We start from the raw sequence: 25407 nt of genomic DNA, 5'->3' as shown, positions 1-25407 counted from the left end.
CAATGCACTCAGTCACATTTCACTTAACTCTGATGGGAGCTCCACAGAGAAGGTGTTATTATTTCACAGAATAAGAAATTTGGCCTACTAAAAATGTTCAGTACACTTTGACTTTTCTTATTATTGTCACTTGGTATGAGAAGTCATGCTGTTTAAGGTGTCACGTCAGTATAAATGAACATGAGACCGAAAGTAAACACTAGAGAACATTTGGGCCTTAGGTCCCCTGTGAATCAGGATTAAAAGACCTTTTACAATAGAACAAACCAGGTGCTCCAAGAGAGATTTACACACATCACTGTGGTCACAATGACAAGAGGGTGACCCTTACCATCTTTCTCCTTTTCTTTTTCTTCTTTCTTGCTCTTTTTAGTGGAAGACTTGGATTGTGTTGTGGCTTGTCCGGAACTGGCAGCCACAGGGGCTGAGGAGGAAGAAGCACTGGAGGATCCCGCAGAGGCTGCCAGTGCAGCGAGCACTTTGCTGCCACAGAGAGCACAGGAGAGCAGTTGCAGCAGCACTGGGGATACACCCTCATCCACGAGGAAACTGACTTGGAGGAGGAAGTACAGGACGGCTGCAAGCAGAGGAGACAGTGGCTCAGCTCTGACATGACCCCGACCAGACTCACGAGAACCAAAGCAGCGTCCCCCTACAGCTGAGACTGCCCTGTTCTCACCAGCTTTCTTTGCCATGTTCTCTCTGCTGGACATTGTGAAGAAGTTATACTTTCTGTGGAAATCTCTGAAAAGTATTATAACTACACACTGACCAGAGGCCCCTGCTCCTTTGAATAAGGGGTTCTCTAGACTCCACCGACTCCTCTTTGGCTTTACTGCCACTACCTGGAGGTCAGAGACTCCTACTTGGTGCTTCCACAGCACCCCAAACTTTGACTACCAGCCCTCACCACTTTTTTAGATTTTTACTTGTCTTCTTTGCTAGGCAGAGTTCTGTCTAGGCTATGTATCTTGTTCATAGCTATATCTCCAGCATCCAGTTCAGGGCTTGGCATATAGTAGGCCTTAATAGTTCCTGAATGAATGAATAACAGCAATCAAAAGGAGCAGCATTGCTTACAGTCATCTTTGATGCAGAATTTCTGCCAGTTGATGGTTCGCTGGGCGGCAATCTCTGCACAGGCTTTCAGGTGCTCCATCTGAAACAGGAACCAACCGTGGGAAAGGAGTAACTCCACCATGCTGCCCAGACAAGCACCACACCTGCTGCCTGGAGCCATCTCCCCAGCTGTGGACTACAAGCTGAACATGATCTTCTGAGCAAGGCAGGTGCTTGCTGGGATGTCTGATGAACCTGGCACCATGGCCCACACACTGCTACAACCACTCCAGCTCTTACTGAACCTGCCTTTGTTCTACCCCCATCCCTGCGGAAGGTGTTGTTTTCAGGAACCTTCAGACTACTCAAAAAGGCAACAGCAAAAGATAGACTATGACCTAAGAAACTACAATCATTTACTTTTCTTGATATAAACACAATAGCAAGGACACAAGCCAGCTAGATTAAAGACGTCCTTTCTAGGTTGTTCACGTACAAAATATTCAGTTTGCTTATTTAAGTCCAAACAGTTTCTCTTTAGGCAGTAATACATTTTTCTACTAGAACCTTCATTTCTTTAGTATTCAAGGGTAAAAACCAGAGGTGCACAAAGAGGTCAATTCTGGCTAGGATGTAAGCAAATGGCACTGGTAGGAAGCTCAGGTCACTCACCTCACAGTGGAGGAACTGCTGCCAGGTGGGACGAGAGTGCTGAGGGGGACATCCCAGACCCTGAAGCCAAGTACACGTGGTACAGCACCCAGACAGGGGTTATGGATTTACCCTCATCTCAGCCCTAACCATGCCATTGTCAACACAGTTAAAAGTCCTGCGTTATTACCTCCAGCCCTATTACCTACTTGGCTAAGCCTTATCACATGCTCCCTCCCTGCCCTACCAGGTCCCAGCCCTCGTACCAGGCTGATGAGTGTGTCATATTGCAAGGCGGAGCCTGAGCTGGCTGTAACCACACTTGCCCGGAGGAATATCCCCTGCTCTTCTAGCAGCTTCTTGATCCCACGCACGTGAGAGTCCAGGGTGTGCAAATCCCGGAGCTGGCGGTACTTCTCTTTGGATCCACAAATGAAGAGCAGAAGTTTGCGGACTTGACGGCGCACAAATGGAGTCTGCTGGATCATTAGGTACTTGAGGAGAAAAACACCATAAAGAGTAAATGACTCTGGGACTGTATGTATATCAACTGTGGCTCTCACAATCCGGGTTTTAATAAACTGTTATTAAAAGCTGGGGAGAGGCCGGGCACGGGGGCTCACACCTGTAATCCCAGCACTTTGGGAGGCCAAGGTGGGCTGATCACTTGAGGTCAGGAATTTGAGACCAGCTTGGCCAACATGGTGAAACCCCATCTCTACTAACAATACAAAAATTAGCTGGCCATGGTAGCACTGCCTGTAATCCCAGCTACTAAGGAGGCTGAGACAGGAGAATTTGTTGAACCCAGGGGGCGGAGGTTGCAGTGAGCCGATATCGTGACACTGCACTCCAACCTGGGCCAAGAGAGCAAGACTCAGTCTGGAAAAAAATACAGCGGGGGGCTGGGGAGAAACACAAACCAAGCTATTTCCTCTTGACCAAACCAGCCTCTCTTGAACTTAAGTATCCTTTAATGAGACCAGGAGAAAGAAAGGGAGAGAAAGAAATCAGAGGAAAATATCAATATTCATGTATATCTTCCTTGTGCCCTTAGGAATCTACAGGGAAGCTGGCCTCCACTTCAGCCCACCCAAACGGAAACTATCAAGAAAAAAAACATTCCAAATCTCTTTTTCAAGTAAAAGAGCTAAAGAAAAGTTTGGGTTGGTACAACTATGTAACTCAAAATCCTCATCTGAGGTTTGTTAACAGATTATTCTTCCCAGAGTTAATCTATCTCAGGGTTGCTGTGCTGGTTACTAAGGTTATTAAGCTATTGTCTCTCAGTTCCCAACCCACCCAACAACACTGCCCAGTGACGCCCAGGCCAGAATTACGCCAAGTGCACTACTTCTTTGCCAGCTGGCTCCCTCTTAGGTTCTGCCAACAGAGAGGGATGCTGGCAGCAGGAGGAAGAAGGGGCTTGCTTCTTCCCATCTCCCTGCAGTCCTAGCAACAGCCCTGAACCCTGGCAGCCACAATGAGTTCTAATCATCAGCTTCTCTCACTGCTCCCAGAATCACCCGCATCACATCCCCGCAGGGCAGCTGCTTCCTGATAACCGCTTCCGGCAGTTACTATCCCTGTGTTACCTCAATGTTTCCTTTTTGCCTTTTTTGTGTCCAAGAGCATTTACCCAATTTCCCATATTGAAATCTCTGTTAAGATAACTAGTATACTTTGTTTTCCTGACAGAACCTAAATTATTAAACTTGCCCATTATGAGCACACATGGGGGAGTTCAACACACAGAATCAGAAGGTAAAGTATGGCTTGCTTGATACACATCTCCCACAGTTCTACCCACAGTATGTTCCAGAAGGGTAAGACCAAGACCTGCAAGGGAGAAAGGAACTCTGCAAGGGGAAATACCGAGTGAGGACGAAGAAGAAAGGGGCCCACAGAGGCGAACGCAGATGTGTCCTCAGCCAACAAGCATGCAGCTTGGGACTTTCACTTACCTCAGAGAGGAAGTAAAACCACGAATGGTCAAAGACAGGAGGCGGGATGCGGGAATTGGTGTCAGCAATCTTTTTGATTTGGTATGGAAGCCTCAGTACCATTTCTGTCAGAAGCTGAGTATAGGCCTCAAACACATCGGCAGCATGGCCCTGGGAGAAGAAAACTTGCATGAGAACCTGTGACTGTTGATTTTCCATGACCACACTTAGGAAAACCGCTGGCTCACTAGGCATATTACACGTTGGAGGTGGTAAAGGGTGCCTTTCAGAGCCAGAATCAAGACTGACTGACAGTTTATTCTACAAACTCAGAAGGCCCAGGCTTCTGGGGGCAATTTAATTACACGCAAAGGTGACAGTGGAGACAGACCTCACTTCTAAAAGTCCTAATATTTCACTCTGTGGCTTTTGACACTGCGTCAATTGTACTCTGCTTACATAAAGATGAGTGCTAGAAAGGCCAAAAAAATTGAAAAAAAAAAAAAGGTAGTAAGGATCTCTGACTTCTATGAGATGTATTCTATTCCCTAGAACCAAAATTTCCCATGATAACAAGAAATTGTTAAATAAACCAAGGCTGTCAAGATCACTAGACTCAGCCAAGATTCCTGGCTTCATGTAACACAAAAAGGCAGAGGTAAATGAGAGATCTGAGGAAAGTGGAAACAGCTATCCTGCAAGTTGTGTGGTCCCATAAAAAGAATCTGTAAGAGTTTGAGGGCACAATGTGCCTCACATATTCAACTCCCAGCTATTCATCGGTTCTGTATCAAGCACTGGAGTTGTACACAGTAATAAAACGTGGTTTCTGCTGAGAGTGTGGAGGGGAGACAGGCGAGGGAGCGCACAGGGTGTTCCGGGAACCCAGGACAAGGCTCTCTTGAGCAGACTTGATGGCAGGGAGTGTGTTAGGGAAGTTTTCCCTAGGATCCAAAGCTTGTGCTCAGTCTTGAAGATGGGTTAGGAATTCACTAGGCAGGGGAAGAAAGGGGAGCAGAGGGAGAGGAAAGAATTCCAGAAGGGACAGCACGAACAAAGGCAACACGCCACATCTTGGGAAACGCACAGGCTGGCGGGCTGCGTGTAAGGTGTAACGGGTGACAAAGCTAGAGGGTCAAGCAGGTGGCTGGGTCCTCCAGAACTTTTTGGTCTACAAGTCATGGAAAACCACCAAAGAGTCATGAAAAAACAGCAAGACACAGTCAGATCCACACTCTATGCCTACTGCATTCCTCCCCTACTCAAAGCTATTCTGGGTGGGCAGTGAGGAAGAGAGTGGTGTAGCAGTTAATATGGACTGGGCATTGACACATGCTAGGCACTGTGCTAAGTCCTTTACAAACAGCACCTCATTCAACACTCACAACAGCCCTATAAAGTAGACACCATCTGCATGCTCGTTTTCCAGCGGTAGAAGCTGAAGGTTAGGGAGGTTAGACAGACAGAACTTCTCCATGCTTCAAGACTGGTAAGTAAGAACACAAGACGGGTCTTATCCCAGATTCATCTGATCAGAAGGCCCATCTTCTTAATAATACGTTAAAGGGCCTCTCCGTGGTGACAGCACAGGGAATATCTGACACACACGTCATGACCCACAACTGATGACGTTAGCTTGTACCTTCTCATCTTTTTCTAAACTTAAGGTGAAATGAGATAACTGTGATTTCATTCAAATCCTCCAATTTACAAAGAGGCAGGAGCCATAATCCCACAGAAGGTTGGGAGAAGTGGTCATTTATTCAGTCATGCTGAGATTAACCCCCACCAAGGAATACCGGCTCCTTCCTATGGCTCTTCACCCTCAGCCCCTTGAGCACTCTTCTCTTCACTGCAAGGAAAGAGAAGAGTGCTCTGAACAAAGGACGAGTGTTTCTTTGATGAGGGAAATATCTCACCTTCACATACTGGCGGAGAAAGAATGGGCTCATGTCAGGTGGGGAAGAGGTAGTATGTGGTTTTAGCAACTGGCTGGTAGCCACAGGCTCCTCGTCATTCTGTTGGCTCTTCCAATATTCCAGCAGTGATTTCAGCACGTGCAGGCAGTAGTCCACAGCCCCAGAGCTCAGTAGAGCTGCTGCTGTGGCACTGGAGATGAGGGAAGACGACTGGGAGACAGAGAAAATACAGAGATGGTAAGAATGGCTTGTAAAAACAATGTGAAATCCGGGTGGGTGTTGGGGATGGGAAACACACTCACAATAGTCCTGGCTTTCTATGGCAGTGAGTGAATCAGGCTCTTGCACTGAAACTTCCCTAAGGAAGTTTGTGAGGTTTTTTGGAACTTTTTTGAACAACCACATGGTAAGACAAACAAAGAAACACACCTGTTCTCAACTCTAACCTTGCTACACACACACGCCAGAGGCCAGGGAGGCAAGATTAGATAACCTTTCCCCCTGGAGGGGATGGGTTCCCTCTTTTACCGTGAGCAACTAGAAAAGAAGCCCAATTCAAGAAGGAGAGAGAAAACTTTCCATTTTAGGCACTTCTGAACAACCCCACCCCACCCCCTATAGAGTCTTCCATAGAACCAGCTTCCAAAGGAGATGGGGGTGAGTGATCACATGCATAAAAAAGTAGGAGAAAAGCTACTGTAAATAAGACCATTAGAAGAGCCTTGCAAATCCCAGTAAACCTCACAGCTCCTAAGCTCATTAAGATTGGATGCAGTTCAGCCTCAATTTCTACCTTCTCTGCTTTGTGCTAATCTCCTTTCACCACACACACATCGCTTTCTCTCTGCTTTATTACCCACCTTATAGCAACATACACTAGCGGAATCCTCTTAGCCACTCTGTGCCTTGCAGAAGAGAGCCCTGCTTTTCAATAATGGAACTGCCAAACCCTTTAACCCCTCCATTGGAGGGACTGTTACCAAAGACCAGGGCTTGGAAGGGATTCAGAAAAAGGTGGAGGTTCTGCTCTTGAAAAGGTGACAGCTTAGAATCTTACTCCCCTCAAGGCAATGGCTTTATTCTTACAGAGGACTAGCACCCCTGCGCTGGCCCTAACACTACCCAGACAATCCTCTTACCTTTCCCCAAACCCATAAACCCAAAGCAAAAATACCTCACATATGGAAGACTTGGATCCAGATTTGGTGCGGGACATGAAGACACTCAGCAGTCTCATTACTACCAGATGGACTTCATTCAGGGCGCTGCGCTCATTCTTCTTGGAGACATCCTGCAGGCCAAAGCATAAGACCAGAAACCTCTACTTACTTGATGCTTGAGGCAACCTCTGAACAAGATCCCTTCAAGTCAAGCCCATCAGCCCTAAAGTGCTCCTTAGATTGAATCAGACACAAAACAACCCCCAGTATATCCATGGACTATACTTGGGGTACCCAGAGCCTGATACACTTAGGAGGCCATATTAAGATATGAACAACTAATTTAATGTTTTCACCTCACTGAGCACAAAAGGTCCATGAGGGTAAGAACTTCATCTTTGCCCTCAACTATGCTCAGAGTCCAAAACTACGCTCAGGCCAAAGCAGGCCCTGAATACACTTTTGTTTACTCAACAGAACTGGAGCCCTCAGTGGATGGTTACCCCTTGAAATGAGGTGAAGTTGCTCTATGAAACAAATGGGAACCTGAGGAAGTATCTCAGCCAATCCTGTTCTCACACAGATTGCTTCTCAGATTTTACCTTTTTATCCATACCCAACTCAGCAATAAGCTGGGAGAGCAGGTTATCTAAGGCCCCCTTATCTTTCTCATCTTCTCCATCCAGATCTGTAGTGAGCATTAGAATGACCTAGAAGTCAAAGAGAGAAAACACAAAACCCAATTTCCTAAAGAAGAACAACTCGAAATACAGGGTGTTTCAGAAGAAACTCTAATCTTCCTGACATCCCTATCAATCATAACTGTAATCCATTACAGCATTCTAAATTCCCAGTATCCAAAGCTTCAGTATTCAGAGTCAGAAAAGTCAAATTCTGATATATGCCACATTTGACATTACACAAAATGTTTTGTAAAAAGTTTGTAAAATTGATGGACTAATCTATATTATATCCAAGCAAAGCAGCTTGAGAAAGGGTAGTACACTGAACTAAGAATTAAAGAACAGTTTTGAATCTGAGGAAGACAGCTAGTGAGTGGAAGAACAGCTATTAGCCCACTAATATCAACAAAGAAACTAGAGACTCAGAATCTCAGGAGCGGGCTTTGCACCGGCTCTGTCAATAACAACCTGGATGAACTTGAGCATTTAAAAAATTCTCTGACCCTTAGCCTTCTCATTTATAAAATGAAGAGCTGTAATTTGTAGCTCAAAAATCAAATTGCATTATTCTGTGACCTAACACCAAACAAAGGCTTCCAGGTCCTCTGCAATAGAGATGCGGGCATGCTTAAGGATAGTCCAATCATGACCTGACAGAAACCCAGGTGAGCTAAGAGATACCTGCATGAACGGGATGGCCCGGACACCCCCAACGTTGCGTAACTGAGGCAGGGTCTGCAGTAATCTCTCCAACAGCATTAGACGGACCATGTGCAGCCTAAAAGGGTGAGGAAAAGATAGAAAACATGAGCTGTACTCCAACAGAAACCAGTTGAATATAGTTCCCTCCCCACTCCAGCCCTGCTACCAAGGTCAACAAGAAGCCTAATGCTTAGGAACAATCTCCAGCATTAAAAAAAAAAGTTAAGAACTGCCTAATTGGTATGCCAGTCAGCAACATAGAAGGAGAGATCTCACTCTGTTAAAAGAAAGCAAAACTATTCTAAAATACAACTGATGGCACTGAAAAAAATCCTACTACAGGAAAGTTCAAAGTATTTCCCAAGCCTCCAGGCCCTGGTAGTTCTCAGCTTCAAAGCCAAAGCTCCAACTGCAAGATTTATGGCTTTTTTCTAATATGTGGCCCTATTGTGCCTCCAGACATTATTTTCTAGAATTCTTCTATATACAAATTCTGTATCACCCAGCTGCACAGTGACTCAGCCCTTTCTTTCTCACGTTTCCCAAATTCTTATAAAGTCCAGTCACTGCTCTACTCTGTCACACTTTGTCCACCATCTTCCTAATACAATATTCTGTTTCAATGTCACACTCTCCTACTGGACTCACGAGTTTTCCCATATAATCAATTGGCCATTACCTAGCCTTCATCTGCAGATATACAGCTGACCTTCTGTACTAAGTATGTGCCCCTGGATCTCTAGCTAATATGCTGATTCAAGAGGATGATGAAAATTAATTAAGGTCCTGCTGACAATTTGGTTGCTAGTCTCCCCTAATACACAATCTCATACAGATTAAGAATATAGTTGCTGAATAAATCAATAGATTCACTTTCATAATTAGTAAATGGTCCATGTCTCATTTTTATCTTAGACATTATTTGTAAGAAACCACATGCCTATTTTTTCTTTAATGTGTGATTTTCACGTGTTACATATCTTAGCAGGTAAACAGAATACTTTCTTTTTCTTTTCTTAAAAAGAAAATTTTTTAAAATACAAAAAAAGACCAAAAAAATTGTTTTAAAGAAAACAGCTGGGCATGGTGGTGTGCCTCTAATCCCAGCAATTCAGGAGACTAAGAACAGAGGATTGGTTGAGCCCAGGAATTCAAAGATGCAGTGAGCTATGATCACATCACTGCATTCCAGCCTGGGCAACAGAGCTAAAGTGAGCTACTGTACCTAGCCCAGAATCTTTTCAAAATAATACAAGTCTGGATGAAAGTACAGGGTCTAGGGTTGGGTGTGGTAGCTCATGTCTATAATCCCAACACTTGGAGGCTGAGGCAGGAGTTCAAGACCAGCCAGGGAAACATAGCAAGATCTCATCTCTACAAAAAATTAAAATACTAGCCAGACGTGGTGCCATGTGCCTATAGTCCTGCCTCAGGAAGATCACTTGATCCCAGGAGTTCAAGGTTACAATGAGCCATGATCATGCCACTGTACTCCAGCCTGAACAACAGAGCAAGACCCTGTCTCTAAAAAAAGAATGAATGAAAGAAAGTATGGGGTCTTACGTGAATTATAAATTATTATGATTCTAAAAAGAACTCAAAGGAATGAGCTAACTGTTCTTCAGAATACCATGCATGTGTCTGTTAATAATTAGCCAAGCTAGGTGGGGACTACAAATGATTAAGAATTGTTCAAAGATGGACTAGGTACAAGTGAGGAAAGGTGAGATGATAGCAGCAGTTCAACAGTTTGAACATAAAACATAAGACGGATTTGTTTCAAGATGGATTAATATCTTCAGATTTGGAGACCATACACGCGAATATACACACATGAAGAAAAAGTCAGCAAAATGAGCAGAGTCTAGACTTGGACCAAGACCACAGCAGAATATTTTCAAACATCATTCATTCATTCATTTTGTTTTCTGAGCCTGGGACACCCTGTTGCCCACGCTGGAGTGCAGTGGCACGATCACAGCTCAGTGCAGCCTTGACTTCCTGGACTCAAGAGATCCTCCCACCTCAGGATCCTGAGTAGCTGGTACCACTGGCGCATGCCATCATGCCCGGCTAATTTTTATATTTTTTGTAGAGACAGGGTCTCCCTGTGTTGCCCAGGCTGATCTCAAACTCCTGGGCTCAAGCGATCGTCCCACTTCATCCTCCCAAAGTGCTGGCATTACAGGTATAAGCCACGAGACCCAACCTATTTTCAAACTCTTACACAGTACTCCTGAAACTTAAAAAAAAAAAAAGTAAACACAGTACCAAAAACTGCAGTTTCCTTTTCTTTAGTGACTTAAAGTAAAATTCTGTTTTATTTAAAATAATTCATATTTCAACTAAGCAAAGGCTAAAAATAAAACCAAAAAAATTTTAAATAATTCATTAACCAATTATTTAATTAACTTATTCATGAAAAAAGGTTAACTTAAAACCACTATAGAGAATTCCATTGTCAATATGGTTAGGTTACCTAAATTCACCCTCTTCCTAAAAACAAATGAAAATCCGAAGAAGATACAACACCATTTTAGAAGCAGTGATGAGTCTCAAGAGATTTAAAAAAAAAAATCTACAATCCACCTGGCTCATGCCTGTAATCCCAGCACTTTGGGAGGCTGAGGTGGGCGGATCATCTGAGGTCAAAAGTTCAAGACCAACCTAACCAACATGGAGAAACCCCATCTCTATTAAAAATACAAAATTAGCTGGGCATGGTCATACACGCCTGTAATCCTAGCTACTTGGGAGGCTGAGGGAGGAGAATCGCTTGAACCTGGGAGGCAGAGGTTGCAGTGAGCCAAGATCATGCCAATGCACTCCAGCCTGGGCAACAAGAGTGAAACTACGTCTCAAAAAACAAATAAACAAAAAAATCTACAATCACCCAGCATGTTCCCAACCACGTAATTAAACTATAAACCAATAACAAAAAGATAACTAGAAAATTCCCAAATATTTAGAAATTTAGTAACATACTTTTAAATATCCCATGGGCCAAAGACTAAATTACAACAGAATTTAGAAAATAATTTGAATTGAACAGCACTGAAAATACATTATCAAAACACAACATTATCAAAATATGTGAGCTGCAGCCAAAGCAAGATTAAGATGGAATTTTAGAAAAAACACGTTGCTTCAAATATGGTTGTTTTTTTTGTTTGTTTGTTTGTTTGAGATGGAGTCTCACTCTGTCACCCAGGCTGGAGTACAGTGGCGTGATCTCGGCTCATAGCAACCTTCGCCTCCCACGTTCAAGCAATTCTCCTATCTCAGCCTCCCAAGTAGCTGTGATTACAGGTGCACGCCACCATGCAAGGCTAATTTTTATATCTTTAGTAGAGACAGGGTTTTGCTTTGTTGGCCAGGCTGGTTTTGAACTCCTGGCCTCAAGTGATCAGTCCGCCTCGGCCTCCCAAAATGATGGGATTACAGGCGTGAGCCACGGCACCTGGCCGAATATGTATTTTTAAAGTAGGTTTAAAATACATATGATTAAATGATTTAGGTTTGTATCCCATGGGCCAGAAATAGAACAGGAACAATAGAACAACAACAAAAAAAAATAGTAAAAAAAGGTAAATAGCAAAAGAAAGGCAATAATAAAAAGCAGGAATAAAATAGAAAGCAGACATACAACAGAAAAAAAACAGAACCAAAAGCCAGTTCTTTCAAATAAAGTTGATAACCCCCAGCAAGACTGACAAAGAATAAGCCACCATTGTCAGAAATGAAAAAAGGCAAATCACTACAGATTGTCAAGACATTAAAAAGATGAGAAAAAAAAAAATATGAACAGGTTTATGCCAGTAAAACTGACAACTTTAATAAAATCAACAAATTCCTTTTAAAATACAATATACCAAAATTGAAACCAAAATAAATAAAAATAATTCTCTACCATTTAAAGAATAAACCTAATTTTAAATCTTCCCTTACATAAAGTCCAGACTCAGATGACTTCACTGGTGAATTTCTCTAAGAATTTATGAAAGAAAGAACACTAATCTTATATAAACTCTTCTAGAGCAAGAGAAAAGGGGATCATGCCCTGACTTATTTTAGGATGCCAGAATAATGTGAATATCAATCCCTGACAAAGACATCTCGAAGAAAAATGATAAGCCTAAACTAAAAATTAGCAAATCAGGTCACATGATATAAAGGATAACACATCATGACTAAATAGGTTTAATAATAGAAAAATCAATTAATGTATCTATAACCTTAAATAAAATAAAGAAGAAAAACCATATAAGTCATTCAATACATGAAACACAAGAAACTGGAAATCTTGAAAAACCCATTTAAGATAAAAATCTCCCAGCAAACTAGGAACAAAATTTCCTTAATCTGATAAATATCCATAAAAAACCCTTGCGCTAACATCACACTTAATGAGAAAGTATTGAACCTTTTCACCCTGAGTTTGGGAATGAGATAATGTTCATCATCACCACTTCTTTCAACATTATACAAGAGGTCCTAGCTAATGAAATAAGACAAGAAAAGAATATTAAAAAGTATGAAGATTGGAATGAAAAAAGTTAAACTGTTATTTGCAGGTGATAAGATTGTGGATGCAGAAAATCCACTAGAATCTATCATTAGAATAAATAAGTGAGCTGGGTGCAGTGGCTCACACCTGTAATCCCAACACTAGGAGGCTGAGGAAGGAGGATCACTTGAGTCTAGGAGTTCAAGACCAGCTTGGGCAACAGTGAGATGCTGTTCCGACTAAATAAATAAATAAATAAATAAATAAATAAATAAATAAATAAATAAAATACTAGGCCGGGTACGGTGGCTCACACCTGTTATCCCAGCACTTTGGGAGGCCAAGGTGGGTGGATCACCTGAGGCTGGGACTTCGAGACCAGCCTGGCCAACATGACAAAACTCTGTCTCTACTAAAAATACAAAAATTAGCTGGGTGCCAGGTGTGGTGGCACATGCCTGTAATCCCAGCTACTCAGGAGGCTGAGGCATGAGAATCGCTTGAACCTGGAAAGTGCAGATTGCAGTGAGCTGAGATGGTACCACTGCACTCCAGCCTGGGCAAGACACTCCAATCTCTATCTCAAAAAAAAAAAAAAAAAATTAAAAACAGCTGGGCCTGGTTGCATGCACCTAGCAACTCAGGCAGGAGGATGCCTTGAGCCTAGGCATTTGAGGTTGCAATGTGCTATGATTGTGCCACTGCACACTAGCCTGGGAAATAGACTGAGACTCCGTCTCAAAAATAAATAAATAAATACAAACAGCTGGGAATGGTGGCATGTGCCTAGTTACTCAGACGGCTGAGGCAGGAGGATTCCTTCAGCCTAGGCGTTCAAGGTTGCAGTGAGCTATCTATGATTGTGCACACCAGCCTGGGCAAGTAAGACTGTCTTAAAAGAAAACAAAACAAGAAACGACAAGAAATAAGTGAACTAAGAGAGATTATCAGATACAAAGTCAAAATAAAAGTAATAATGAGTTCACTAGCAATTAAAAAGTTATTAGGCCAAAAATGTAAGCAGAACTCAGAGACAAATTTTAGAGACTTTTGAAATTTGACAAGTTAAGGCCAACATGTTCTGAAGGCAACTTGACCCTCTGGTTGCCAGGACCTCACAGGGCATTTGGAATAGGAATAAAAGCAGAGGATCTTCCTTAAGTGGGGAAGGTTTTCATTTTTTTTCCTTTAGACCTCCTCTGTGGACAGTAGGGAAGGCCTTCAAAGAGAACCTCATAGAAGAGCCACAGAAGGCTATACCCTCACTTTAAAAGTAAACAGTAATAAATTACTTCCCTTCACACTCTTCCCTGCACCTGCACCTCCCACCCCACTCTAGCCTAGGAGCCTAAAAGAAAAACTACCTAACTGAAATCTTAACACTGAGAAGAGGGGAGGGGAAAATGAATAGCTGCTGAGAATTTAATCCAGTTTATACATTTGTTTTCCTTTTAATGCTTTTGTGTCCTATTCAGTAAATCTTCGCCAAACCCAAGTTATGAAGACATTCTGTCTTTTAAAAGCAAGAAGTTGTCACCCTTTGCATTTACATCTATAATTCAGTTGATTTTTGCATATAAGATCAGGTCAAGATTCATTTTATTCTATGTGCATTTCCAGTTGACCCATTATTATTTATCGAAAAAAACCCTCCTTTCCCCCATTGTACATAAGTGTCACCTTTGTAACAGGTATGTGTGAAGCTGTTTCTGAACTCCAGCCCATTCCACTAATCTATTTGTCTATCTTCATACTATTATCACACTGTCTTAATTACCATAGCTTTATAATAAGTTATAGTTCTATAAAGTCCTCTAACTTTATGAATTTTCTTCAATATTGCCTTGGCTAATCCACATAAATGTTTGTATCAACTTGTCAATTTTAACATGTAGCTCCAGCCAAAATTTATGACTACGATTATACGGCTCTATATCAATTCAAAGACAATTATCTTCACAATGAGTCTTTCAATCCATAAACATGATGTAGTTCTTCATTTATTTAGGTCTTTAACTTCTCTTAGATTGTGCAGTGTTCACAGTAGAAGTCTTACATATCTTTCTAATTTATTGCTATGTATTTGATGTTTTTTAATGCTACTCAAATAGATCAAGAAATTTATAAATAAATAAGCACAAGGAACACAAAAGAAAAAGAGATTTTAAGAGACATGAAGAAAAGAATATGATGGTCTAACATCTATTTAACTGAAATCCCAGAAAGAGAAATAACAGAAAATAAGACAAAAAGAATATCTGATAAGATTAATAGATGAGATTTTTTCCAAAATAAAAGACACTAGCCCACACATCCAAGAGTCCCAAAGACTACTAAGCAAAACAAATGTAAAGAAATAAATCACATATCCCGGTAAAACTGCAAAAATAATGACAAATGAAGATCTTAAAAGTAGCAGTAAAGACATTACTTTCAAAGAAGCAACAGCTAAAATAGGAGGTGATTTCTCATTGGAAATAACAAAAGCCAGGAAATAATAGAAGACCATTTTCAACTAGGGAGGTCGGGGGTGCTGCCAACCCAAAATTTTATACCCATCAAAAATACATCCTCAAATGTAAGTTCAATAAAGATATTTCCAGACCAATAAAATCTGAGATATTGTAAACCAGCAAACCTCCCTAAAGGGAAATCTAAATGATACAGTTCAGGAAAAAAATGATCCTGGATGGGAGGTCTCAGAGGCATAAAGAAATGTTAGGCACAGAAAATGGTAAACATATGAGTAAAACTTTAACAAACACTGACCATATAAACTATAAAATCCTAAAGGCTTTAAGAAGACATTAAAAAAGTTAAAACACACAACAATGATCATTTATATTGATAAGAAGGAGTAAAGTCTTCTAAGATCCTCATATTATTCAGGAAGAAGGTGTAGCTGTTAGTTAAACTTCATTTTGAATTAGGTAAGTATGCAAGTTAAAATGCATAGTACAACCACTGAAAGATTAAAAACAGAGTAAACAACTTCCAAACCTGCAGAGTTGGAGGAAAAAAGGAAAAAAACAGGAACAAAAAATTAGCAAGTCAACTCAAAAGAAGGCCAACAAGAAAAGAAAGAAAAGGATACACAAAGAACAAGTAAGAAGCACAAAGTAATAGCAGACATCCATTCCAAATCTGTTAGCAATCAACATTAATTATAAATGAACTCAACCATATCAACTAGAAGACAAAAGTAGACTGGATTTTAAATTTTTAAAGTAAATTTTTAAAAAATCATAAAGACCAAGTTAACTGAACATAAGAAAATTAACCTAGAAATCACATGAAGAAAAATGTTAGATTTTTTAAAAACTCTATCAAAATATCATCTATTAACAGAACCAGAGAAATTCATCCAGAGAGCAGTAGGATATAGGGAACGTGGAAGGCACTCTTTGATACCCTCTTTAAATGTCTCTGATGCCTGACTACATCAGGCACCATATTTTTTCCCTGATAGAAATCATTTAGTTCAAAATTCTGGGCCAGGCACAGTGGCTCACACCTGTAATCCCAGCACTTCGGGAGGTGATGAGCGGATCACTTGAGCTCAGGAGTTCCAGATTAGCCTGGGCAACACGGCAAAACACCATCTCTACAAAAAATACAAAAATTGGCCAGGCGTGGTGCCGCACACCTATAGTCCCAGCTACTCGGGAGGCTGAGGTAGGAGGATCACTTGAGCCTGGGAGGTTGAGGCTGCAGTGAGCTGTGTTCACACCACTGCACTCCAGCCAGGGCGACAAGAGGGAGATCCTGTCTCAAAAAAAAAAAAAAAAAATTCTGACTTACTATTTTTGCACTAATGTAACAACTGCTGGCCTCAACAAATTCAACAAACGTTATATCTTGAGTCTTATTTTTCAGGTTTGTCTTCTATTTCTCTAGTTACCTCTGGGTTAAGAATATAGTCACTTCACCAAACCCAACCACAAAAATGGAGTAGGATTTTATAGATCACTTTCAGTTTCAAAACGCTTCACCACTGGTATTTCTAGCCATAAGCATGTATTTGCTATGTCTTATTTCTCCTTCACCTTATGAACATGCTGAACAAGGAGCACTTCTAGGACACCTAATACATATCCCTAAATGTTGAGCCTCCAGCGGTGCCATTTGTAAAGAGGATGCCATACATTGAGTGTATGGATACTGATGAAACTGGAAAGATTTGGGTAAAGAAGACATGTTTTTATGACTATCACTTTACAGTCACTAAGATATTCAGAAGAGCCTTAAGAGAAAGACCACTTCCTATTCTCTCTGTAATTGATTTAATATAATTCTAAGACACAGACAGACCTAGAGCACTTCCTAAGATTTTAAACTGTTTCAGAAGTTTACACCTTTATATTTCAAAAGAAATATACTGTTATCACCACTCTACCTCCTGCAACTGATCAGTCCTACTATTCCTGAAATAGTCTCAGATAGGCAAGCCTCTTCACTGTGGAGGACTAGGTTTTTGACCTGTTGCTAGTGTGGACATCTCCTTCAGCTTCTCCTTCTCCTTCTCCCTCGGAGCCATCTCCCTCCTGGTGCCCAGTGGTGGTGCTGATGGCTCCAGTGCTTGAGCTGACACTTCCTGGTCCAGCCGGATGCCCCTCTGCTGTAGCATCACCATAAGCACTGCTCCGGCCAGACACTAGAGGGAAATAGTTTAAAAAGCACAAATCAACTCCCAAAGCATGAAGGAACCCAGTGCATTCTAAAGCAGCAGCCAATAGATAATAACGGGTAGCATTAGACAGCAACTGGTAGCATTTTTTCCTTATACATAAAGCTAAGTAAGACCCCACAGCACTGTGTTAAATCACTCTCACAGTAGCCATTAACCCTTCCCCAGTACATAAGACCCACCTATATGAATGATCTTAATCTCAGATGCTAATACATTTCTATCTCATACTTCAGAGGAAGCATACACTGACATGGGAATCTATAAATTATCAGCTGCTCTTAATCTCTGTAAAAATTGTATCTGATTGCTACCCACGGACTGATATGGAAGGTCAAACCAAAATGGCTGTCATGTTCCCTCATTCTAGAGTCCCACCTCATCAGCTAGTAGACTGTGGGGCTGGTATGCTATGTGAACACATCAGATCGTTAACAATAAGATCGCATAAAAAAACCCTCCCCCAAATAAATAAGGAGCAGAAACCATAGGATAACGAGTTTCAAGGTGACACCATAACTGTTTTAGGCTAATCATGACTTAGAATTATGCACATCATCACAGTTTCAGAGAGGGGGAAAAAAAAAAAAGAACTACGCATGTCAATGCTTTTTTTCCATTAACAGATAATTAGTAAATATCTGTAAAATATTTCAATACTAACCCCCTGAGCTTAAGCCACTGAACATTTGAAACTCGAAAGTTGAGGCCAAATGAATCCATAAGACTTTCAGAGTCCACAAGACTTTCAATGAGTCTCTTTTCTTTGCAAAAACCAACCCCAGGACCCAAGCAGAGATTCCTGTTGTGTCCCCACCCTCTGCCCAAGGAGACAGGACCCCCCCTCCATGGCACATTACCACTGTGCTCGCCAGCCACTGAGTCCACTGCACTGCCCCCGCTCTCCGAGCCCACACTACCACCGTGGTCAGCAGGAGAGGTCCGAAGGGTAGAACCATCTGTTGCTGCTGTGCTGCCCTCGTCGTCTGAGGCTGGAGCTGAGAGAGTAACGAGAGCTGTTACAGGTAAAAAAAAAAATAAAAAATAAAAAAATAAAAAAATAAAGCCCTCCTTGGGATGAAAGCATCAAACCACATAGTGCATAGGACACAATGCAGTTTATATATCCTGTCGTCAAAGAAAAAAGGGAGAGATCTGCTTTGCTGGTTAATCGCTAACAGAAACAAACACTATACACAGTGCATTGCAAACAGTACTTAGACAGGAGTGAAGAAAACCCAGTTCACTGGGCATTTCCTTCGCTGTTTACATTACAGTGCAAGTAGAACGGTGCAAAGATTCAGTAAGAATCTGTGACATGGACGCTGAGTTTTCTAGCTAAAATGCTTCATGGTCACCATTGTTTAGGTGTTACTGACACCTGCTGAGAGATCTGAAACTAGCCATTACCATTCAAAGCATAGAACTCTGAATTTTAAGATTTGTTTTGAAATCAGTCAATTTTTGCTTATGTTAGGAAGTCACTTAGCATGAGCTCTTGAATCAATGCAGTTTTGTTTTTTTTAGCAAGTGGTCCAAAGGGGAGCTCATGGGGAAATTTCACACCTCCTAATCATCCTCATCAGATGCTAATAATGAAGCAAGGAAATTCCCCAGAGACAGCCACAGCATCCAGGATCAGGGCTGAGCTGAGACAGGAGGAAAATGCTGGATGAGATACATGGGGGAGGAAAGCCAAGACAGCCACAGAGCACAGCGGGAACACGACTGGCACAACACAACGGCAACCTCAGAGCCTGAAATGGCAGCAACTAAAGAGACCTGAGAAAAGCAACAAGCCATGGCAGCAGGTGGGGCCAGCCGCTCTCTCCCTTTCTTATCTACCCAGGCTAAAACTTCCAAAAGAAAAGGAAAAAAAACGAACACAAGGAAGCATCAGTCTCAAAAACTATAAATCAACCCTTAAATTACTCAGGGGGTGACCAAGTATCTCCATTTGGTCCAACTCTCTATTCAGGAAACATTTTTTTTAATCAGATTAGGGAAAAGACTGAAAATAAAGAGCAGATGAGTTCTGGAGATTTCCTATAGATTTCAATTGTCCACAAAAACCCTCTCTCTCAAGCTCATAGATCCCTGATGGTTGGTCACACGGACCAAGAATTCTGAAGCACCATCTAGCTTCTTGTAGCTTTCCTTTCATTTGCAAATGAAGATAAAAAAAGTAAAAGGTATGAGTTCTATTTCTTGTCTCTCTTTTAATACTATCTAAAATGTTAGAGCTCTGACAAAGAACGCTGGAAGCTGAAGTGGAAGCCCTGTAGCTGATCAGCCTGCATGCCGCTCTCTCGGCTTTTCCGTGGGGAAGCAGCTGAAGCCAGGCAGCATGCAAAGTGTGAGGAAGCGGAGCTGTGCGCAGCGGGGCCGTGCCACAGCACTACACCCTCCACACCCATCTTTCTAAAGCCAAGGCAGAAGCAGGAAGTCCAGAATGGCCTGTCAAAGCAGCTGCCCATTACACTCTCACAGCAGTGGAGACAAGGCCTGAGGGTCCTGGAGCCCTGAGCCGTGCTCCTTGCTGTGGACAGTTACCTGATGCTGTGGTGTCAGAGAGGGTTCCTGCGTCCAGAGAGGAAGAGCTGGGTGCCTGGCCGGACAGTCCCAGGCTCTGCAGGCCCAGGGCACTGCTGCTGCTGCCTGGGAAACAAGTGGAGAGTGAGCACAACATCCCCTCCAGGTCCCATCCACAGTGCTGCTTTGGCCACGTGCTGCCCTCAAGAGTCTCCAAACACCAGCATGTGACCCCCTCTGGCCTAGAGGAAGTTAGCCAACAGCCACTGCTGTCCACCCACCAAGTTCAGTTACAGAGATGGTGGAATGCTTCCTTCAGCTCAGGCAGGACACAGGCTGGAGGAATCTAAGATTCGAGAGGAAATAACCCAAACTGGCAGAAACTATGAGATTGGCGCTCAGACTGAAATTCCCGCCACAGCCCTCTCACTCTCCACCTGTATCTCTGAACAGCTCTCACCCAGATCAACCTCTCCCCAAATCTGGGGACAAGCTAAGTCAGCTGGATATCAGTAACTGCCAAACCCTCTTTTCCTGCGCAAGGCCAATGGGCTGCTTTGTTCCTGGCATGGCCTTCTACCTTGTTGGTCCTGCTGCAGGCTCAGGGCAATGGCTAGTTCAACCATGGTCTCGTCATCTGCATCAGGCGGGATGTCCAGCATGGGGGGGAAGCCCTCTGCGCCTGCCAGCAGGGCCTCCAGGGGAGAGGGGTTGCCATTGTTGACATTTTCAGCTGTCTCCAGGACCATCGACTCAGACTGCAGAGAGAAAGCTCTGTCAGTGTCCCATGGTAAATGGTAACTTTTGGAAGTCCACTGAATAAGAGCTAGAGGAGAGTTCTGAAGCTCCTCCTCCCCTTCTCCTGCTGCCAGAGACTCACCACCATCTCAAAATCTCCATGGTCCACCTCACTCTGTTCCTGGCTTTCCTGACGGATGTGACCACCATTCGGGATCCCTGATGACTGCATTTTCTCATCTGCATCATCATCGTCATCATCATCCTTGTCTCCTGAGTCAAAGAAACCCCAGTCACCTAAAGGTGTTTGCTTTCCTCCCTTGGCACATGGTGCGATAAGTCACGTGGCAACAAAAAGCCAAGACAAGCTACCAGCTAGCACCCTGGGCTTTAGCGGGAGAACTCCGGGGTGCTATGCCTGGCCTTGTTCTCTTACTTCTTGGACCTACAGCATCTGGGAAGATGGAGGTGGCTGCGACAGCTTGTCCCCCACAAAAATAAAATGTTTTCCAGCTAGTGAAGCAAACAACCTTGGATTCCAAAGGGATTTCCATAAAGCCGAGAGATCTAAAACCAGTAGGCCCCTCAAGTGCCCACTAACTCTCAGGAGACCTTGGATAAGACAGGAAAAATCATATGATTGGGATCTTTACCTTTTGTCTGTCATGGCAGATTAGAATTTATTTCACTACTTTTTTCTAAAACAACTAGGTCAGTGAGATTTTCACACTATGTAAGTATTACGAGAAGAACCAGAATTGAAGTGTAAAACCACTGACTGGAAACCAAGGACACCACTGCAGGTCCTGCCTGTGCCAGCTTTTGTGTGGAGGTGAGAAGGCCTTCTAATAAGGAAGATGTCCAGGTGAGACTCCCAATTGTCAGAAGAGGATAGAGACCTCATCTTCCACTCAATGGATTGCTAAAGCATGTAAATATGTCCCTTAGAAACATAAACTCTCTCCACTCTAGGTTCTTGCTAGAGAAAAGAGCCACAAACTTAGACAAGATAAATGATATGCAAGGAAGACTGTCTGAAAGTTACAAAGTTGTGTACATTCCTCTAGACGTGCACTGTCCACCAGCCACATGTGGCTACTGAGTACTTAAAACATGGCTGTCTACAAGGAGATGTGCCACTAGTGTAAAATACATTCTGGATTCCCAAAATGGTACCAAAACAGGCAAAATATTTCACTAATAAATTTTGTATATTGACAATACATTGAAATAACATAATTGATATACTGGATTAAATAATCAGTAAATCAATTTTACGTTTTACTCTTTATAATATTGCTTTTAGAAAACTTAAAAGTACGGGCTGGGCAGTGGCTCACGCCTATAATCCTAACACTTTGGGAGGCTGAGGCGGGTGGATCACTTGAGGTCAGGAGTTCGAGACCAGCTAAGCCAACATGGTGAAACTCCGTCCCTACTAAAAATACAAAAATTAGCTGGGTGTGGTGGCACACGCCTCTAATCCCAGCTACTTGGGAGGCAGAGATTGCAGTGAGCCGAGATTGTACCATTGTACTCTAGCACTCTAGCCTGGATGATACAGTGAGACTCTGTCTCAAAAAAAAAAAGAAAAGAAAATTTAAAGGTACATAGTGACTTTCATTTGAAATTTACTTCTAAATCAAGCCAAGTAACCAGAATTATATAATTCTGTTATTCAGACATCTTTTAGAATTGCTTTTACTGAATCGTAAAATGTTATGCCCTTGACTGTGTCCAAGTGTATCATGAGGGAAACTCCTGTGAAATTTGCTATCCAACTTATTGTAGGTAAGTCCACTAAGGATTCTGCCCCTTTGGCAACAAAATGGACATTTAATGAAGAGCTTCTATTGCAAGAAAAATTACGTTTTTGTTTTGTCTTTGGTCACTGTTATTTTATTTTTGCTATGGCTCTTAGGAAACTTTCAGCCACTTCACAAGGTCCAGCATGGTTGTTAGGTGAGCCATGGCCTCTGATCTTTATTTTTATTCTACTTACCATATACATTTTGATGTGCCACCTTAAATTCTTTATGGGGTGAGGTAGCATTAGAAAAAAGGTAGATACATAAACAAAAGTCTCCAGGACCTTGGTCAACATGCGCAGCACGTCTAATGCTACTGTACCTCCCTCTCTCCCCTCCTCCCAAATACAGGCTTGAGCCTAAACCCAGACCTCACATTACCCATTGGAGTGTTGCTTCGAGGGGAGGAGGGTAAAGTCACATGTCTCCGTTTGTTCCTGGGCCTTAGGACTCGAATTAGAGCTTGTTTACAAGAGAAGCTCACAGCAGGATCCTGAGGTTTAAAAGGAAACTGTCACGCTTTGGTCTCGTATTATTCATGAAACTCTCTAAACACTTTCCTTTCTTGGTCACTCACTCCCACACATGTGGATACCTCTCTACTCTCACCTGCAACCCAGCGGACCAAGTTTAGCAGGCTAAGTTAATCCCCGCTTCCTGACACGGCACACAGAAGAGCCACTCACTAACTTCCTGTCTCTCAGTTCCTGGGGATAGACTGGCAGGTCATTCGCTCCTGAGGCCATTTTGGCCCCTTACAAATGGTTTTGGCTTTTTATCAGGCGATCAGGCCCCCAGTGCGCATCTTAGCTCTGTGCTAAAATCAGTAGTTTTAACACTAAACTTCTGTGAAAGGGTCACTGGAAATAGAAATCTTGATGTACTACTTTCATTCATGCCCTCATTTAAGTCACAATTCACTGAGTTACCTAGCACTTACTACGCAGCAAGCAGCAGGCCAGTCCCTGGTGATTCAGCACTGAACAAGAGAGACTAAGCCCATCCCCTTTCCAAATCTTTCTCTTCCATGGAGTAAGATCTTAAAGCTTTTATTGATATTCGAAACTTCATTCCCTTCAGCTTCCTTTAAATCTATTTTATTTCATTAGTTTAGCAAGCTAAAAACAATTTTCCAGACATTCCCTGGCTGCTGAGAGCTCTCTGGGATTGTAATGCTACGTACAGGACACAAGAGCATCTGCATGTAGATCTTGGATGCTGTGTTAATACAATCCAGCTCACAAGTGCAGTAGCCATGGATGATGTCCACCAGAGCATTGACAGTAGCTTCAATATGAGTTAGGCCTAAAGGAGACACAAACATTATTTGAAAATCTGGAGCAAAAAGCTCTAACTACTTGAGAGTCTGTGACAAAAGTGTAACTTTTTATCTCCACATAAGAGGTCATGCAAACAAAATGACAAACACTCACACACACACTCACTCACACACAGTAGCCTGTATTCTTTGTGATTTGTTTCATTAAGTTTCCTAATCTCCCAAATTGTCCTCAAAAGCCTTTCCATATATCTTGAGTCACAGAAATATGTAGCTGTCCACTCTCTCTGGATATCAAAAGACAAGGCAAGGAAATATGAAGAGGAAGGCAGATACTAAATGTCCCCTAATATCCTCCAGCCTCAGGTGATGATAAAACATGACCTTGACATACCTTTTAGGTTTACCCACCCAAGTGTCCTCCAAACATGAATGAGCACCAGGATCATCCTACTTTTCTATATTGCTATTCAGACCCTTACCCTTCAATCTGAATTTTCAATAGTATAAGAAGTTAGAGACCAAAAGAAATATAATAATCCTCAAGATACTTTTGCCTTTTGAGCTGGCTTTAAGCCAAGTTGTCAAAGATTTTTTAAAACAATGATAAACCACTGAGGAGACACACACACACACACACACACAGTGCCTCTTTATGTAAAATATTCAACCCCAATGAAAAGATATGGTACAAGAAAATCCCACTCTGCCACACTGCTAAATTCCTCAGGAACATTGCATTTATCTCACAGACTTCTACTTCTCAATTATGAATTCTGGAAGAAACGGATTATGGAGAATGAAGGCTAATGGCTAATAGTCATGGCTGTTCAAAGACAGAACTTACATCATACTTCATCACCAAGATTCAAATATCCCTTTTAACATACCTGGAAGGCAGGCAGGTGCCAAGAAGGCATTCTTGGGTTTAGATGCATGGAGTTTCCAGAAGTGGTTCACAAGCTGGGTGATGAAACTACAGCAATCTCCTTCCAACTGCTTCTGTGGTTCTTTCCCCTCATCCATTCCTTCTAAGCAGGAGAAAGAAAATTATCAACGATGGTAAATCTGAGGTGGAATTTAATTTGTTTTAAGGTTAACTCAGGTCAAGGAAGCTTGCCTGGGGAGGGAGTTTCAAGTGGGGCCCCAATCAATATGCCAACTATCCCTAGACTCCAGCAGGCACATCTAGGAAAAAAACAGTCTGGGAAAGGAATATCGCAGAAAACATTGTATGTTAGAATTAAGTAGAAGGGGGAGCATTTAGGATGTTTACAGCAGATTCAAAGATCTCAGTTCCAACTGTTCAACTTCTAAAACCTAGAGGAACATATGAACATTCTAGAGACTTCTCTAGAATAATTCTGGGATTCTAGTATTAAAAGGAGGAACAGGATGATGATGGAGCATGTAAATAACAGAGAATTGTAAAGGCAGCAATCAACTCAATTTGACAATGACAAAACAGGTTTGCTACCCAGCCAACAGAAAAGGAGATGAGGAAACAGCACTAAGCACCGAGAAAGCTGCTACACATATTAATGATAGCACTGGCAAAAGAACGGCATGAAAGCGAAAGATACGCCACAGTTGCTTCAAAGCAACCAGGGCCCAACCAAGCTTAGCTTTTCCCTGAAGTTCCTAAGAGGTAGTAACTTCAGAGACAGATTATATCTGATGTCTGGAACACTACATAAACTCAAGGATAATCAAAAGGATAAGCACTGGCAAAAGAATGT

General features: G+C 42.2%; 1 protein-coding gene across 1 annotated transcript in view; it reads right to left on the bottom strand.

Moving 5' to 3' along the window:
* UBR4 (ubiquitin protein ligase E3 component n-recognin 4) overlaps nt 1–25407 on the bottom strand; it is a 137967-nt gene that overhangs the window by 47882 nt on the left and 64678 nt on the right. The window contains exons 52-67 of the mRNA XM_026455924.1: nt 24559–24703; nt 23573–23694; nt 22771–22882; nt 20724–20854; nt 20424–20601; nt 19865–19969; nt 18172–18309; nt 17104–17278; nt 8097–8193; nt 7335–7442; nt 6747–6863; nt 5573–5782; nt 3675–3824; nt 1977–2204; nt 1081–1159; nt 332–577 (exon numbers count right to left, since the gene is read on the bottom strand). Coding sequence (XP_026311709.1) covers nt 332–577; nt 1081–1159; nt 1977–2204; nt 3675–3824; nt 5573–5782; nt 6747–6863; nt 7335–7442; nt 8097–8193; nt 17104–17278; nt 18172–18309; nt 19865–19969; nt 20424–20601; nt 20724–20854; nt 22771–22882; nt 23573–23694; nt 24559–24703 — 2341 coding nt within the window. The remainder of the gene's footprint in view (nt 1–331; nt 578–1080; nt 1160–1976; nt 2205–3674; nt 3825–5572; nt 5783–6746; nt 6864–7334; nt 7443–8096; nt 8194–17103; nt 17279–18171; nt 18310–19864; nt 19970–20423; nt 20602–20723; nt 20855–22770; nt 22883–23572; nt 23695–24558; nt 24704–25407) is intronic.

This window comes from Piliocolobus tephrosceles, chromosome 1, assembly GCF_002776525.5.
Source record: "Piliocolobus tephrosceles isolate RC106 chromosome 1, ASM277652v3, whole genome shotgun sequence".
NCBI classification, from domain to species: domain Eukaryota; kingdom Metazoa; phylum Chordata; class Mammalia; order Primates; family Cercopithecidae; genus Piliocolobus; species Piliocolobus tephrosceles.
This window is presented reverse-complemented; position numbering and strand designations above follow the sequence as displayed.